The sequence below is a fragment of the Ascaphus truei genome, chromosome 3, assembly GCF_040206685.1.
Source record: "Ascaphus truei isolate aAscTru1 chromosome 3, aAscTru1.hap1, whole genome shotgun sequence".
In the NCBI taxonomy this organism is placed as follows: Eukaryota; Metazoa; Chordata; class Amphibia; order Anura; family Ascaphidae; genus Ascaphus; species Ascaphus truei.
The window spans coordinates 163,517,378-163,529,137 of NC_134485.1; the positions used below are offsets into that span (position 1 = coordinate 163,517,378).

The 11,760-nt window shown below is 45.0% G+C and overlaps 1 protein-coding gene across 1 annotated transcript; it reads right to left on the reverse strand.

Annotated features, from left to right (window-relative positions):
* Positions 1-370: 370 nt before the first annotated feature.
* On the reverse strand, positions 371-11,760 carry RPL8 (ribosomal protein L8). The gene is made up of 6 exons (XM_075589702.1): positions 11,654-11,760; positions 9,905-10,048; positions 9,207-9,348; positions 2,936-3,154; positions 1,211-1,326; positions 371-575 (listed from the first exon to the last, which is right to left on the reverse strand). Exons 2-6 carry the CDS (start codon positions 10,040-10,042, stop codon positions 417-419), a joined length of 774 nt encoding a protein of 257 aa, XP_075445817.1. The 5' UTR covers positions 10,043-10,048; positions 11,654-11,760; the 3' UTR covers positions 371-416.

The following is an 11,760-nucleotide window of genomic DNA, read 5'->3' on the forward strand; positions in this document are numbered from 1 at the left end:
GGCTCGCTCACTCTGCAAACAAAAGATATTGTAGCCAGGTAGTTATTTGCTTGAGTACTGGTATACGAGTAAACTAGCATGGCTGAGTTGACCGTGCATAACATATATCCCTGAACATAATGCATGATAATCGCATCACGAGTCCGAGGATTGAGAGAAGCAACAAAAACCTGGACCTCAAAGCCATCTTCATTTACAATGAAGACACTACGCATTAGCAAATCTCTCGCTCTTCCAAACTATTTTAGGTCAATGTCCACCACCGGAACTGAACTCCGATAACTGCAAATGGACGGTACGGTATAAAACACCAAAGTGTATGAGAACAGAACTTCAGATGTTTTATAAAAAGAATTAAAAAAACACAAAGTAGAGTTTTTGTACAGTTTATTGTGTAAATTATGTACTGAAAATGTTTAGTTCTCCTTTTCCTGCACGGTCTTTGTGCCACGCAGACGTCCAGTACGACGGGCAGCAATAAGACCAACCTTGCGACCAGCTGGAGCATCTCTCCTGATGGTTGAAGGTTTACCAATGTGTTGATGGTTTCCACCACCGAAGGGATGTTCTACAGGCTGTAATGAAAAAGGAAAAAAAAATAAAAGGTGTTACCAAACATGTAACCTCATTACTTTTTTAAATATTTACTTTATTAACAAGCAGGAATATATTTACATGCAATTTACACACACATTTTAAAGTGCATTTTTGTTATTGATTTATTATTTTATGACTGGGTGGGTTAGTTGGGTCTTCAGTTCTAGGCACCCCCTTCGAGATATGTACATCAGAAGAGGCCAGCAGTAGCAGCACTGCTTGGGCACAGAAAAGGTCCATCCAAAAAGCCACACAGGACAAATAGGAAGCCGCAGTAACCTCTTGCAGCTTCCCATTGGCCCGTGTGACCTTTAAACAGCAGTGAGATACTGGCATTTCAGGGAGCGGAGGGGTGTGGGTGTCACCAAGGCAACAATGTGCACGGTTCCACGGCGGAGAACGTAACTAAAGAGCCACCCATTCTCAGATTCCTTAAATCATGGAACTGGGCCAAGCAAAGTTGATAGCTACAGCAGCAAAACATGACGAAGCAGGAATGTCCACGGCATAGCCCAAGACAATCCCGTGGAGTAATAATTTTGTGATATGTAATACATTATAGGTTTGTGATCATTTAAAAAATAAAAAATAAATATGTTTCACAGAAACTTACATTCATAGCCACACCACGGACACGTGGCCAGCAATTTCTCTTGGCCTTGTATTTATGGTAGGCACGACCTGCCTTCAGGATAGGTTTGTCAATACGACCGCCACCAGCAACAACCCCTACATAAAAACAATAAATAAATAAAAAATGCATCACGAGGGAAAACTGAGTTATTTCGCATAGAGATTTTTACGAAAGGTTCCAAAATAAAGCTCTAATCCTTTCACTCCTAATGAATCTCTTTGCAGCAGATTACAGTAGGGCCCCGTTAACGGCGTTCCGCTAATACAGCGTTTCCCAATGTATACCCATATTCATGAGCTTGTTCCGTTTTTACGGTGATTCAGCATGAGGCGCTCAGCAGCTGAGTATCCGGCTGTCACCAAGCAACAGTTTTAGCGCATGCGCAACTCCTTGTCAGATGTCATTTGACAGTGAAACAGGTGGTTTACAGCTCTACATCTCTTTTCAAGGGTACAATACAAATACAGTAGGGCCCCGCTTTATGGCGACGGCCGGAACCCGCCGTATGAGCGGGGCCCTACTGTAATTGAAAAATCTGTGATACTATTCGATGTCTCATCACTGGCTTCTTGCTGTAAAATGCATCAAAATAAATAAATAACTTATGAGCAGTAGCATTGACAACTATAATGTGGTAAATAAATGGGTAATATACTTTAAATGTCACTCTTAAGGAGAGGAATTGAGACCTGTTATTTTTTGGGGGGAGCCCTGGTTAAGGTAAATTCTCACTTCTAGCCAGAATGACTGCCGTGTTTTTTTAAATTGATCACAATCAATATGTAATATACAAGATGCAATTCTGCACTCAGTGACTTTTACAAAGTCTTAATTTCAAATAATAAAAATGCTCCAAAAACCTGATACAAAACACTGTGCAGTATTTCATGTGACCTAAACAAGCAATTACCTCTATTCAAAATGAAGAGCCTTGAAGGTAGCAGGGGACTTTGAATATGCTAACACATACAATGGTCACAAAGGACGTAGTTCATTGCCTTAGTTTTAATTCAACAGTTAATAGTTCTTCTCAGAGAATTTCAGTTTTTGGCTCAAAACATCCTAATGGGATGAAATATAAATCCTGACCATGTATAGACCTTAATGCCAATCTAGCACTAGATCATTAGGAACAGCTACATATCTAATTTACTCACACAAAGATTAAACTGCAATGCAATTTACAGACAGCTGGTTTTTCCAATGCACGTCATGTCTTTAAGCCCAACTTATATTTCATAACAAATATTAAACATAACTAAATCTAGAAAAAAAATGTTCTGAAAAAGGAATTCAGTTTCAGATCCACTGAATTTGGGGGAAGGCTAAATTTAACAGTAAAATGTACCGGTTTTGCCCGATTATAAAAAGGAGGTAAAACCGAGCAGAGGGACAGAAGCACCCGATTGCCGCAAGGGTAGACAGTCACCGGAAAAAAAATATATCAGTGACTACCAGATTTTTGTTAGCACTGTCGCTCCGTCGCGTGCACTATAAGCGCTGCCTAAGGCAGCAACACAGCAGTCGGCATGTAAGCTATTTTTACAGTTAGGGGCTGGAATCGAGGGGGGAGGGGGTCGCCTTCTATTCAGGACTGCACTATAATCGGGCAAATACGGTATATTCTGTGCACATCTTGCGCTGTGGAGTTTAATTTGTGCGTCTTAGTGCACTGGGATATATATAATATGCTATAGTACCCACCAACGATTGCTCTATTTGCAGAAGAGATGACTTTCTTGGATCCAGATGGCAGCTTCACTCTGGTTTTCTTGGTTTCAGGATTGTGGGAGATGACTGTGGCATAGTTTCCAGAAGCCCGGGCCAGTTTACCACGATCACCTGGCTTCTCTTCCACGCAACACACTATGGTACCTTCTGGCATGGTGCCAACAGGGAGGACATTGCCGATGTTCAGCTGAGCTAAGAGGTTTAAAAACCAAGTTAGGAATTAATCTGTAGTCATGTTACTACACCAACTTCACACCACTGTTCCTACATAGCAGAAAAGAGAACTGGTCATTGTTAAATCCATACAATCACTACTAAGCGTTGTTTCTTCATTTGAAAATGAAAATCCACAAGCCATGCAATCTGAAACATCAATCTCAATGAAAAAGAAATGCTCATTCAAAATACTATCAATTACCTTTTGTCATTGGTTTGATTAACAGAATTGCTTCCAAAACCTCTAAAGTCATTTTGCTGGTTTCTTCCAGCTACGCAGGTTGAAAAAAAAAAAAAATACTACAGGAAAATGGGCAGACTAGGTGTTTCATTTTTTTCTGCTGCCAAAATCTGTTTCTATCTGTTGCAAAAACTCAGAGGCTATTTGACCCTTGGCTTTCTCTTAGAAAGTCTTATGCCTATCCCACACATTTTGAATTCTATTCTTGCATGAGGCTGCGATTATACAGATGCACTGCAATGTGCGCGCACATCTGTGACATCACATTTGCGACATGTGCACAAGCACATTCTGCGCGAGCGGCTGCAGGGGAGACAAGGCTGAAATCTGTTATTTCACGTGACCGTCACAACCAGAAAACAAATTTGAAAACGCTTCAACTGTCGCCCGCATTGCAGTAGCAAGCAGCATGACAGTCGCGGTAGGTTTAAGCGCTTTGCGGGGATGCATACGATTTGTTTTGGTGCTATGCAGCATTACCGCGCGAGCTTGATATAATCATGGCCTTAGCCTCTACCACCTTCGCTAGAAGACTATTCCACAAATTCACCCCCATTGATGTACTGCCTCATCCCCTCCACCCAAGCCTTCCACCCTCTAGCTTCAGAGCTAGACCTCTTGTTCTTGCACTTTTCAATTAAATATGCATACCTCCTGTATTTAAACATAAAAGCAAACTTTTAATAGCTAGTCAATTAAGTAGTAATACGGTAGACTGGGATTTTAGAGGTAGAAGGCACTGTTCGTATTTCAATTAATGACCAGCCAGTCGTTGAAAAAAAATTTCCATTAAAGAATTTGGCAAATTAAAACATCCCTTCTGAGCACATTCACGTCTCCGACAGGTCTGCAAACCTGCTTTTCACCATCTCCTAGCATACAATGCTTCCACTGCGGCATGGTATTCTGGTAAATGACATGCAAAGGCACACTGTCACCTTTTGCTTCAAATCCATTGACATGGATCCCTATAAGCTTGTTTCTGCCGCATTACACAGCTTGTCAGCATAGCCTGGGTTAAAGTGCATAGTCAGTAAACCTACTCAAAGACAGCTATTTCGACCTTTTAGGTCTCAGTGCGAGGTTGGTTGTACTGGTTTTGCAATTTAAAGAATTAAAGACTTTGGATGACAAATGGAGTGTTGTGAACCAAAAAAAAAAAAAGTTCAACAGCTAAACCGCTGGTTTTTACAAACGACAAAAGTGTGCATTTGCTACCAGTGTCTGGATAGGACTATTTTCCACTCTAGTAAATACTGGGTTAAAAAAAGCTGTGTGTGCTGTGCACGCGCATAGTAAGTGAAACTTCTTTGACTTTTGTTACAGAAATTGTATTTGTGTTGGTGATATTTTAATTAAAAATCAAAATACAATTTCAGTGACAAAACGCAAATAAATTTGACTTAGAATGCGCGTGCTCGGCACACATCCCATGTATTAGCTATTTGCACTAAGTGTGAATTCCTCATGTGTGCGTGCGCGTAACAGAGAGAGCGCGCGCGCGACTGAGTGCGACAGTGTGTGTCTGAGTGCTCGTGTCTGACACAGGAGGAGAGTACGAGTATATAGGAATGACGGATGTCAACGCTGGGCCCCTCCTCCACCTTGATCGGGTGCTCGGTGTAGCAGGAAGAGCCCTCCCTGTAGTCCTCCTATGAAGTTGTCCTGGGATGACTGGGGCCCCCCCTCTTCCCCAGTGTGGGGCAGCTCCTTGGTCCCCCTCAGCTCCTAGGTCTCCTCCCCTGCACGGAGGTCCAGGGGGAGAAGCAGGATCCCGGGACTCGGGTCGGGCAGGATCCCTGCACGTCCGCCTCCCCCCAGATATCCAGCAGGGTCTTCATGACAGACATCCCGCCGGGCAGGGGGTCGGTGACCGGCCCGGAGATGAGCTACCAGCAGGAGGCAGGCATGTGGCGTCCGTGAGCGTCACCATGACTACCGCATGCGCGGCATGTCAGCGGGCGCGGGGAACAGCGCATGCGCGGCATGGCAGTGCACGTGTGGGGGAAATGGCGCCGCTGCCAGCCGCTTCTGCGCATGTGTGGCGTCCGTCAGCGGCGCCATCACAACTGCGCATGCGCGGCATGGCAGCTGGGAACGGCAGCCGTTAGAAGCGGCGCAGCGGCCGGCCGTGTGAGGAGAGCGACGCCCTTTAGTCAGCGGGACACAGGGAAGCGGAGGTAGGGAAGAGGGAGAAGAGAGGCTGAGCAGCGGCTCATCCTCCTCTCTCAGCCGGAGTACTTGCGGGGCTTCCGCCATCTTATTACACCCGCAGCACCGGAAGCTCTGCGGCAGCCATCTTGCTATACCCATGGCAGTGGCCGTGTGGGGGGTAGGAGCAGCCGTTAGGAGCAGCCGGCGGCAATCGCCGCCACATGTCACAGCAGGTGTGTGGGCAGCATGTCACAGCGGGTGTGTGTGGATGAGCAGCGGCTGTTAGGAGCAGCGCCGTGACGTCACTTCCGTTTCACATTTGTCCCCAACTCTCCCGTTTTACCCCATCAGAATAGGTGCAACTAAAGAAGTTTCACTTCAAAAACATTATTTGAAGCTTGATCTATTTTGACAGTGATTGTTTTTTGCCATAATGCACCTCTGGTACAAAGTCCATTATTTAACAAATGGTGCTATGCCATAAGACACCTGCTGACATTAGAAGACTGCTTAAAAATAGAGATTTACTAAACAATGCAAAATTTTAGCACAAGTTAAAGCAACAATACAGGGTTCATTTGTGGTTTTTATTTTTTACAGTACTAAAACAGGGTCTTCGGAGCGGAACTTTAATTCCGCTCGGGGACCCCCTGCTTCCAGAGATGCTCATCTTCATAGAGGTGCTGGTATCTGCCCTTGGCATAGAATCGATTTAATTCCCGACCCTGATTCTGCGCTCGACTATTTCCAATCAGAGTTATTAAAACTCTGTGCTACCCATGCTCCACTACGCAGAATAAGGCCAGGGCCATGGTCAAAAAGACCGTGCTGAGCCGCGCTGAGGGGAAACATCATCCCTATCAGCACGGCTTTAGACGGCGCTTCCGCAGGCATGTGGAATTTCAGCTGACAGCCCAATTTAATTTTTTCCGCTGGGGGAAGCGCAGGGCCGGTCACGTGACCGCAAAAGGCCAATGGCAGTCCGTGACGTTGGCGCGCTATCCCCGCCTCCCTCTCCGCCTCCCACCCGGCACACAAGCGCACTCGCCAACGCTCATGCAGCGACACGAAAAAGCTCCTGCGTGAGCAGTAGAGCATGAGCGTCAGCGATGCTCAGCGCTCTTGTTGTCACCATGTCCGAGGCCTAAGGGTACGGGGGGGCCCACCTTCCATGGGTTACAACAGACCTTATAGCACTCTACCAGTTCAGGGATGCCTTGTGGAAAAGCTGCAAAGTAACTGGCACTACCAAGGATCTCAATCACTACAGATGCCTGCGGAACATGTGCACAAGGCAAACAAGGCACGCAAAAGCACAATATTACTCTGACAATGCCCACCAGAACACATCAAACCCAGCTAACTTCTGGAAGGTTATCAACAATATATTCCAGCCTTCAAACCATCAACAACCAAGTAATATCACTAAGGGGGATATTACTCCGACAAACCCCACTGACATTGCAAATGCATTAAACGATTACTTTGTGGGGTGTGCTACTAACTTATTAGCAAAACGCAACCCAAACCACAAACCTGATTCTCATCCTGGGAGTACCCATATAGCCCCACCACCTCCCGGCACTGCCCACAATTTTCAATTTGGCCCAGTATCCGAAGAGATTACACAAGCGCTCCTCAAATTAAAACTAAGCACCCAATGTGGACCAGACTTACTACAATCTAAGTTCCTAAGACTTGGTGTCCCAGCCATTGCCAAACCAATTGCTTCCATTGTCAACTCTATCCTGTCCGCAGGCCATATCCCTAAGACCTGGAAAACTGCCAGAGTTGTCCCAATCTTCAAAAGTGGGGACAAAAGCACTCTCAAACTACAGGCCAATCTCTCTTCTCCCAATACTATCCAAAATCATGGAAAAATGTGTCCACTGCCAACTAAGCGATTACTATACCAAGACAAATTTCCCTAGCCAATTCCAATCTGGCTTTTGCCCCAAACACTCCACCGTAACTACCCTGCTAAAAGTTTGCAGTGAAATCCAGTGTGGAATGGAACGGGGACAACTCACTGGTGCAGTATTCCTAGATTTGGCAAAGGCTTTTGATACTGTTGATCATGCTATCCTGCTTAACAAACTCCAGAGCTCTGGAATAGGGAAGCATGCTTTAAACTGGTTTCAGTCCTACCTATCAGGTAGATCCCAACATGTGTCCATCTCAGGCTCTAACTCCAACCCCCTGGATATCACCTGTGGTGTCCCGTAAGGCTCTGTTGTGGGGCCCCTACTCTTCTCAGTGTTCATTAATGATCTTCCCACAGCTTGTAAGGAAGCCTCAATACACATGTATGCAGATGACACAATCCTATATGCACACAGCCATAGCCTCTCCTTCAACACATACTTCAGTCTGACTTTTTGAGACTCGAAAACTGGATTTCCCAAAACCAACTGTTTTTAAACACTGACAAGACTGTAACAATGGTATTTGGGACCAAGACTACATTTTAAAGCTTCCAGTGACTGAGCTCCAGATCAGAACCAACGCTAACACCACCCCAACTCCTGTTACTAGTTTTAAATACCCGGGCATGTGGTTTGACTCCCATTTAACATTCGGGATACACATTGATACCCTGACATCCAAAACTTATGCCAAACTAGGTGTACTTTACAGGAACAAATCCTCCCTAAGTCTGCTGGTCAGAAAGCGTATCGCACAGCAGATGCCAATGCCAATTATCGACTGTGGAGACATAGTATATGGCTCGGCACCTCAAACCCACCTTAGCAAACGAGACACCCTCTACAATTCAATATGCCGGTTTGTTCTCCAATGCAACTACAACACACATCACTGCGAAATGCTCAAAGAACTAGATTGGTCATCACTCGAGTCTAGGCGCAAAGTTCACCTTTCCTGTCTTGCCTTCAAATACTTTCTGGGCAAGCTACCCATTTATTTGAACAAGCTCCTCACCCCTACCACATGCAGCACTTATCTCAGATCAGACTCCAAAAGACTGTTCATGGTCCTAAGGCTCAACAAATTATCCTGCCTCTCCTTCTCTTACCGTGCACCCCAAAACTGGAACAACCTACCGGACGGAGACTCACATCCACCACCAGTTTAAATTCTTTCAAATCTAAGGCTGTCTCACATTTTAATCTGGTCTGTAACTGTTACATACGCCTATAATATATATTTTCTTTAACTGTGCATGCAATGTCTTGTATATAATGTATACCCTGTTCATTAATGTAACTGTATTTGTAACCATTTATTTGTCTTAATTATGCCCAGGACATAGTTGAAAACGGGAGGTAACTCAATGTATTACTTCCTGGTAAAACATTTTATAAATAAAATCTGTGTAGCTTACATGTCTGTCACATGGGCCAATAGAAAGCCACACAGGATGTCGTCACAGCTTCCTATTGGCCCGCAAGACATTTGAACACTGCCATTTCGGTAGGCACAGTTCTTTGGCTGCATAGATACCAGCACCGCTAATGAGGTATCTATGGAAACGGGTCTCCGGAGCTAAAATTAATAACTCGGCTCAGGAGACAATCCTTCAATCCAGTAATAAAAAATATAATGAAGTTTGTATTGCTGCTTCTAATATTAACACAAGCTACACAGACGAACAGCATCAATCTAATGACATACCTTTCTTGCCACAGTACACAAATTGGCCAGTATGAATACCCTCAGCTGCAATAAACAGTTCAGTCCTCTTCTTAAATCTGTAGGGGTCACGGAACGCAACCTTGGCAAGAGGAGCGCCACGGCCAGGATCATGGATAATGTCCTATGTGAAAGAACATACTTCTGAAAATCTGCTCACAACCACACGCATTACATTTAACAAATGTACCCTCACATACATAATACCCATGAACACTTTCGTTGAAACAGCTATAGCATTTAATTTAAAAATTGTGATAATTTAGGAGACCAACATGTGTCTTTTACAGATTAAAAAAAAAGGGGGGGGGGGAACAGAACTTTCAAAATCTCACCGGGTTAAACAAGCATACTATAGCCAGGAAGCACATACCCATCGAAAAATCGGTGTAGAAACGTCTGCATGGGGTCTCTGTAGTTCATCTCCATCTTTACTTTTAGCTCATTTGAATCTATCTGTAGCTCTATATTAATCACACATACCCTTCCCCCGACAATACACCAAGAAACCAGTGCTCTTTCCACTATAATTTTCATAAAGCACTGAAGAACCTACATTTCTCCAGAACAAATACAGCCACTATAACTTTTTATTAAATTTAAATAACAAATGTACTTTAAACAAAATATGCTGAAACCATTACTGTGTGTCCCAAATAAAGCCTGAACAAGGTACTCACTTTCACAATACCCTTGATGTAGCCATGCCTTTCAGCAAAGTCAACAGCCCTGAGTTTAGCGGGACCCTTTCTGTGCTTCACGTGGGCTTTGAAAACAGAACCTGCACCCTTTCTCTGTCCCCTGATCACACGTCCCATTGTGCACTAGACGAATTAGAAACACAAGATTAATAGACTTCCATATAATATAGTTACTTAAAAGGAAGGCACAAAGAATATAACTAACATCACAACAGAACACACCTGTTACGTGGTTTCATAAACCTGCCTAAATATTGTTTCTGTTTAAAACAAGAGCTACAACAGCACACAAATAGATTGAGAAAGGTGTTTTTGGTCACCACGATGAGCCAATTATTTTGTATTACTATTTTGAATGTCTGAATATGCACTATTAAATTGCATTACCTATTTTAATAGTATATGTTCACAAGCACATGAACTATATTAATAAACAACACTCCTTATATTAAATATAGGACACTTGTCGACTCAGATTCCCTTTTTAAGCAAATGAAATTAGGTTAATGTAAGCACGTCCAAGAAATAAAATCGAGTTTGCCCCTAAAACGAAGCAGCCACATCTGTGTGTAATGTGTCCGTTTTCTGCAGCAGCATCCCAGATACACATCCACGTGACAATAGATAGTATTTCTGAGCATTATATAATTATGTCGGGTGTACTTTATTCATCGTTAGAGTATTACATTCAGCCAGCATGTGTCTACATATGTGTCAGTGAATCAAACTCGTGCCCTGGAGTGTATGTTCTGCTATGAAAGGTCTCTGGACTCGACGTATTAACGCATATACCTGCAACTAGTGATCCAATCCCTGTTATGTATTTCTGTAAACTGCTGATTTTATTCTATAAAAACATTCTAAAACATAATTTTGTTATATCAAAGCAATTAAGAGGAGTGAGTCCGGGCTTTCCCGCATCATAAGCTCATTGATTATCTGAAGTTACGCGGCATTTCCCCGGGAGTCTCCCAGCTCTATCCCCGGGAGTCTCCCAGCTCTATCCCCGGGAGTCTCCCTGCTCTATCCCCGGGAGTCTCCCAGCTCTATCCCCGGGAGTCTCCCAGCTCTATCCCCGGGAGTCTCCCAGCTCTATCCCCGGGAGTCTCCCAGCTCTATCCCCGGGAGTCTCCCAGCTCTATCCCCGGGAGTCTCCCAGCTCTATCCCCGGGAGTCTCCCTGCTCTATCCCCGGGAGTCTCCCTGCTCTATCCCCGGGAGTTTCCCAGCTCTATCAGCTCTATCCCCGGGAGTCTCCCAGCTCTATCCCCGGGAGTCTCCCTGCTCTATCCCCGGGAGTCTCCCAGCTCTATCCCCGGGAGTCTCCCAGCTCTATCCCCGGGAGTCTCCCAGCTCTATCCCCGGGAGTCTCCCAGCTCTATCCCCGGGAGTCTCCCTGCTCTATCCCCGGGAGTCTCCCTGCTCTATCCCCGGGAGTCTCCCAGCTCTATCCCCGGGAGTCTCCCTGCTCTATCCCCCACACCCCCGTGAACAGTGAGAAGGCCTCCGGCCGCAACCTCCAACTACTGTATGTCAGCGCTCCCAAAACAGGCCGCTACGGAGGAAGAAAAAAACCTCATATCCCCCATTAAATTATTAAAATGGTGACTGTTAACACGACTTGCAGGCCCCCGGGACTCCCTCCTCGGGGACAGAGCGGTGGATGGCTAATTTAAACCCTGGATTGAAGACGGATTGTGTCGGGGAGCAGCTCCCGACAAGGTCCTACCTAGGCCTGGGCTGTCCGCGAAGAGGAAGTACTCGGGCCCAGACGCGGAATTTCTTCCGGAGAGAGACAAAAGCGAGGCAGGCTGGGTGGTGACGTCACCGGAACGG

Coding starts and splice junctions, on each gene's coding strand:
- RPL8 (XM_075589702.1), bottom strand. CDS start 10,042: ATGGGACGTGTGATCAGGGGACAGAGAAAGGGTGCAGGTTCTGTTTTC. Junction 9,349..9,904: donor ACATCAAGGGTATTGTGAAA/GTGAGTACCTTG, acceptor TCTTTCACATAG/GACATTATCCATGATCCTGG. Junction 576..1,210: donor TCCGTGGTGTGGCTATGAAT/GTAAGTTTCTGT, acceptor TTTTCATTACAG/CCTGTAGAACATCCCTTCGG.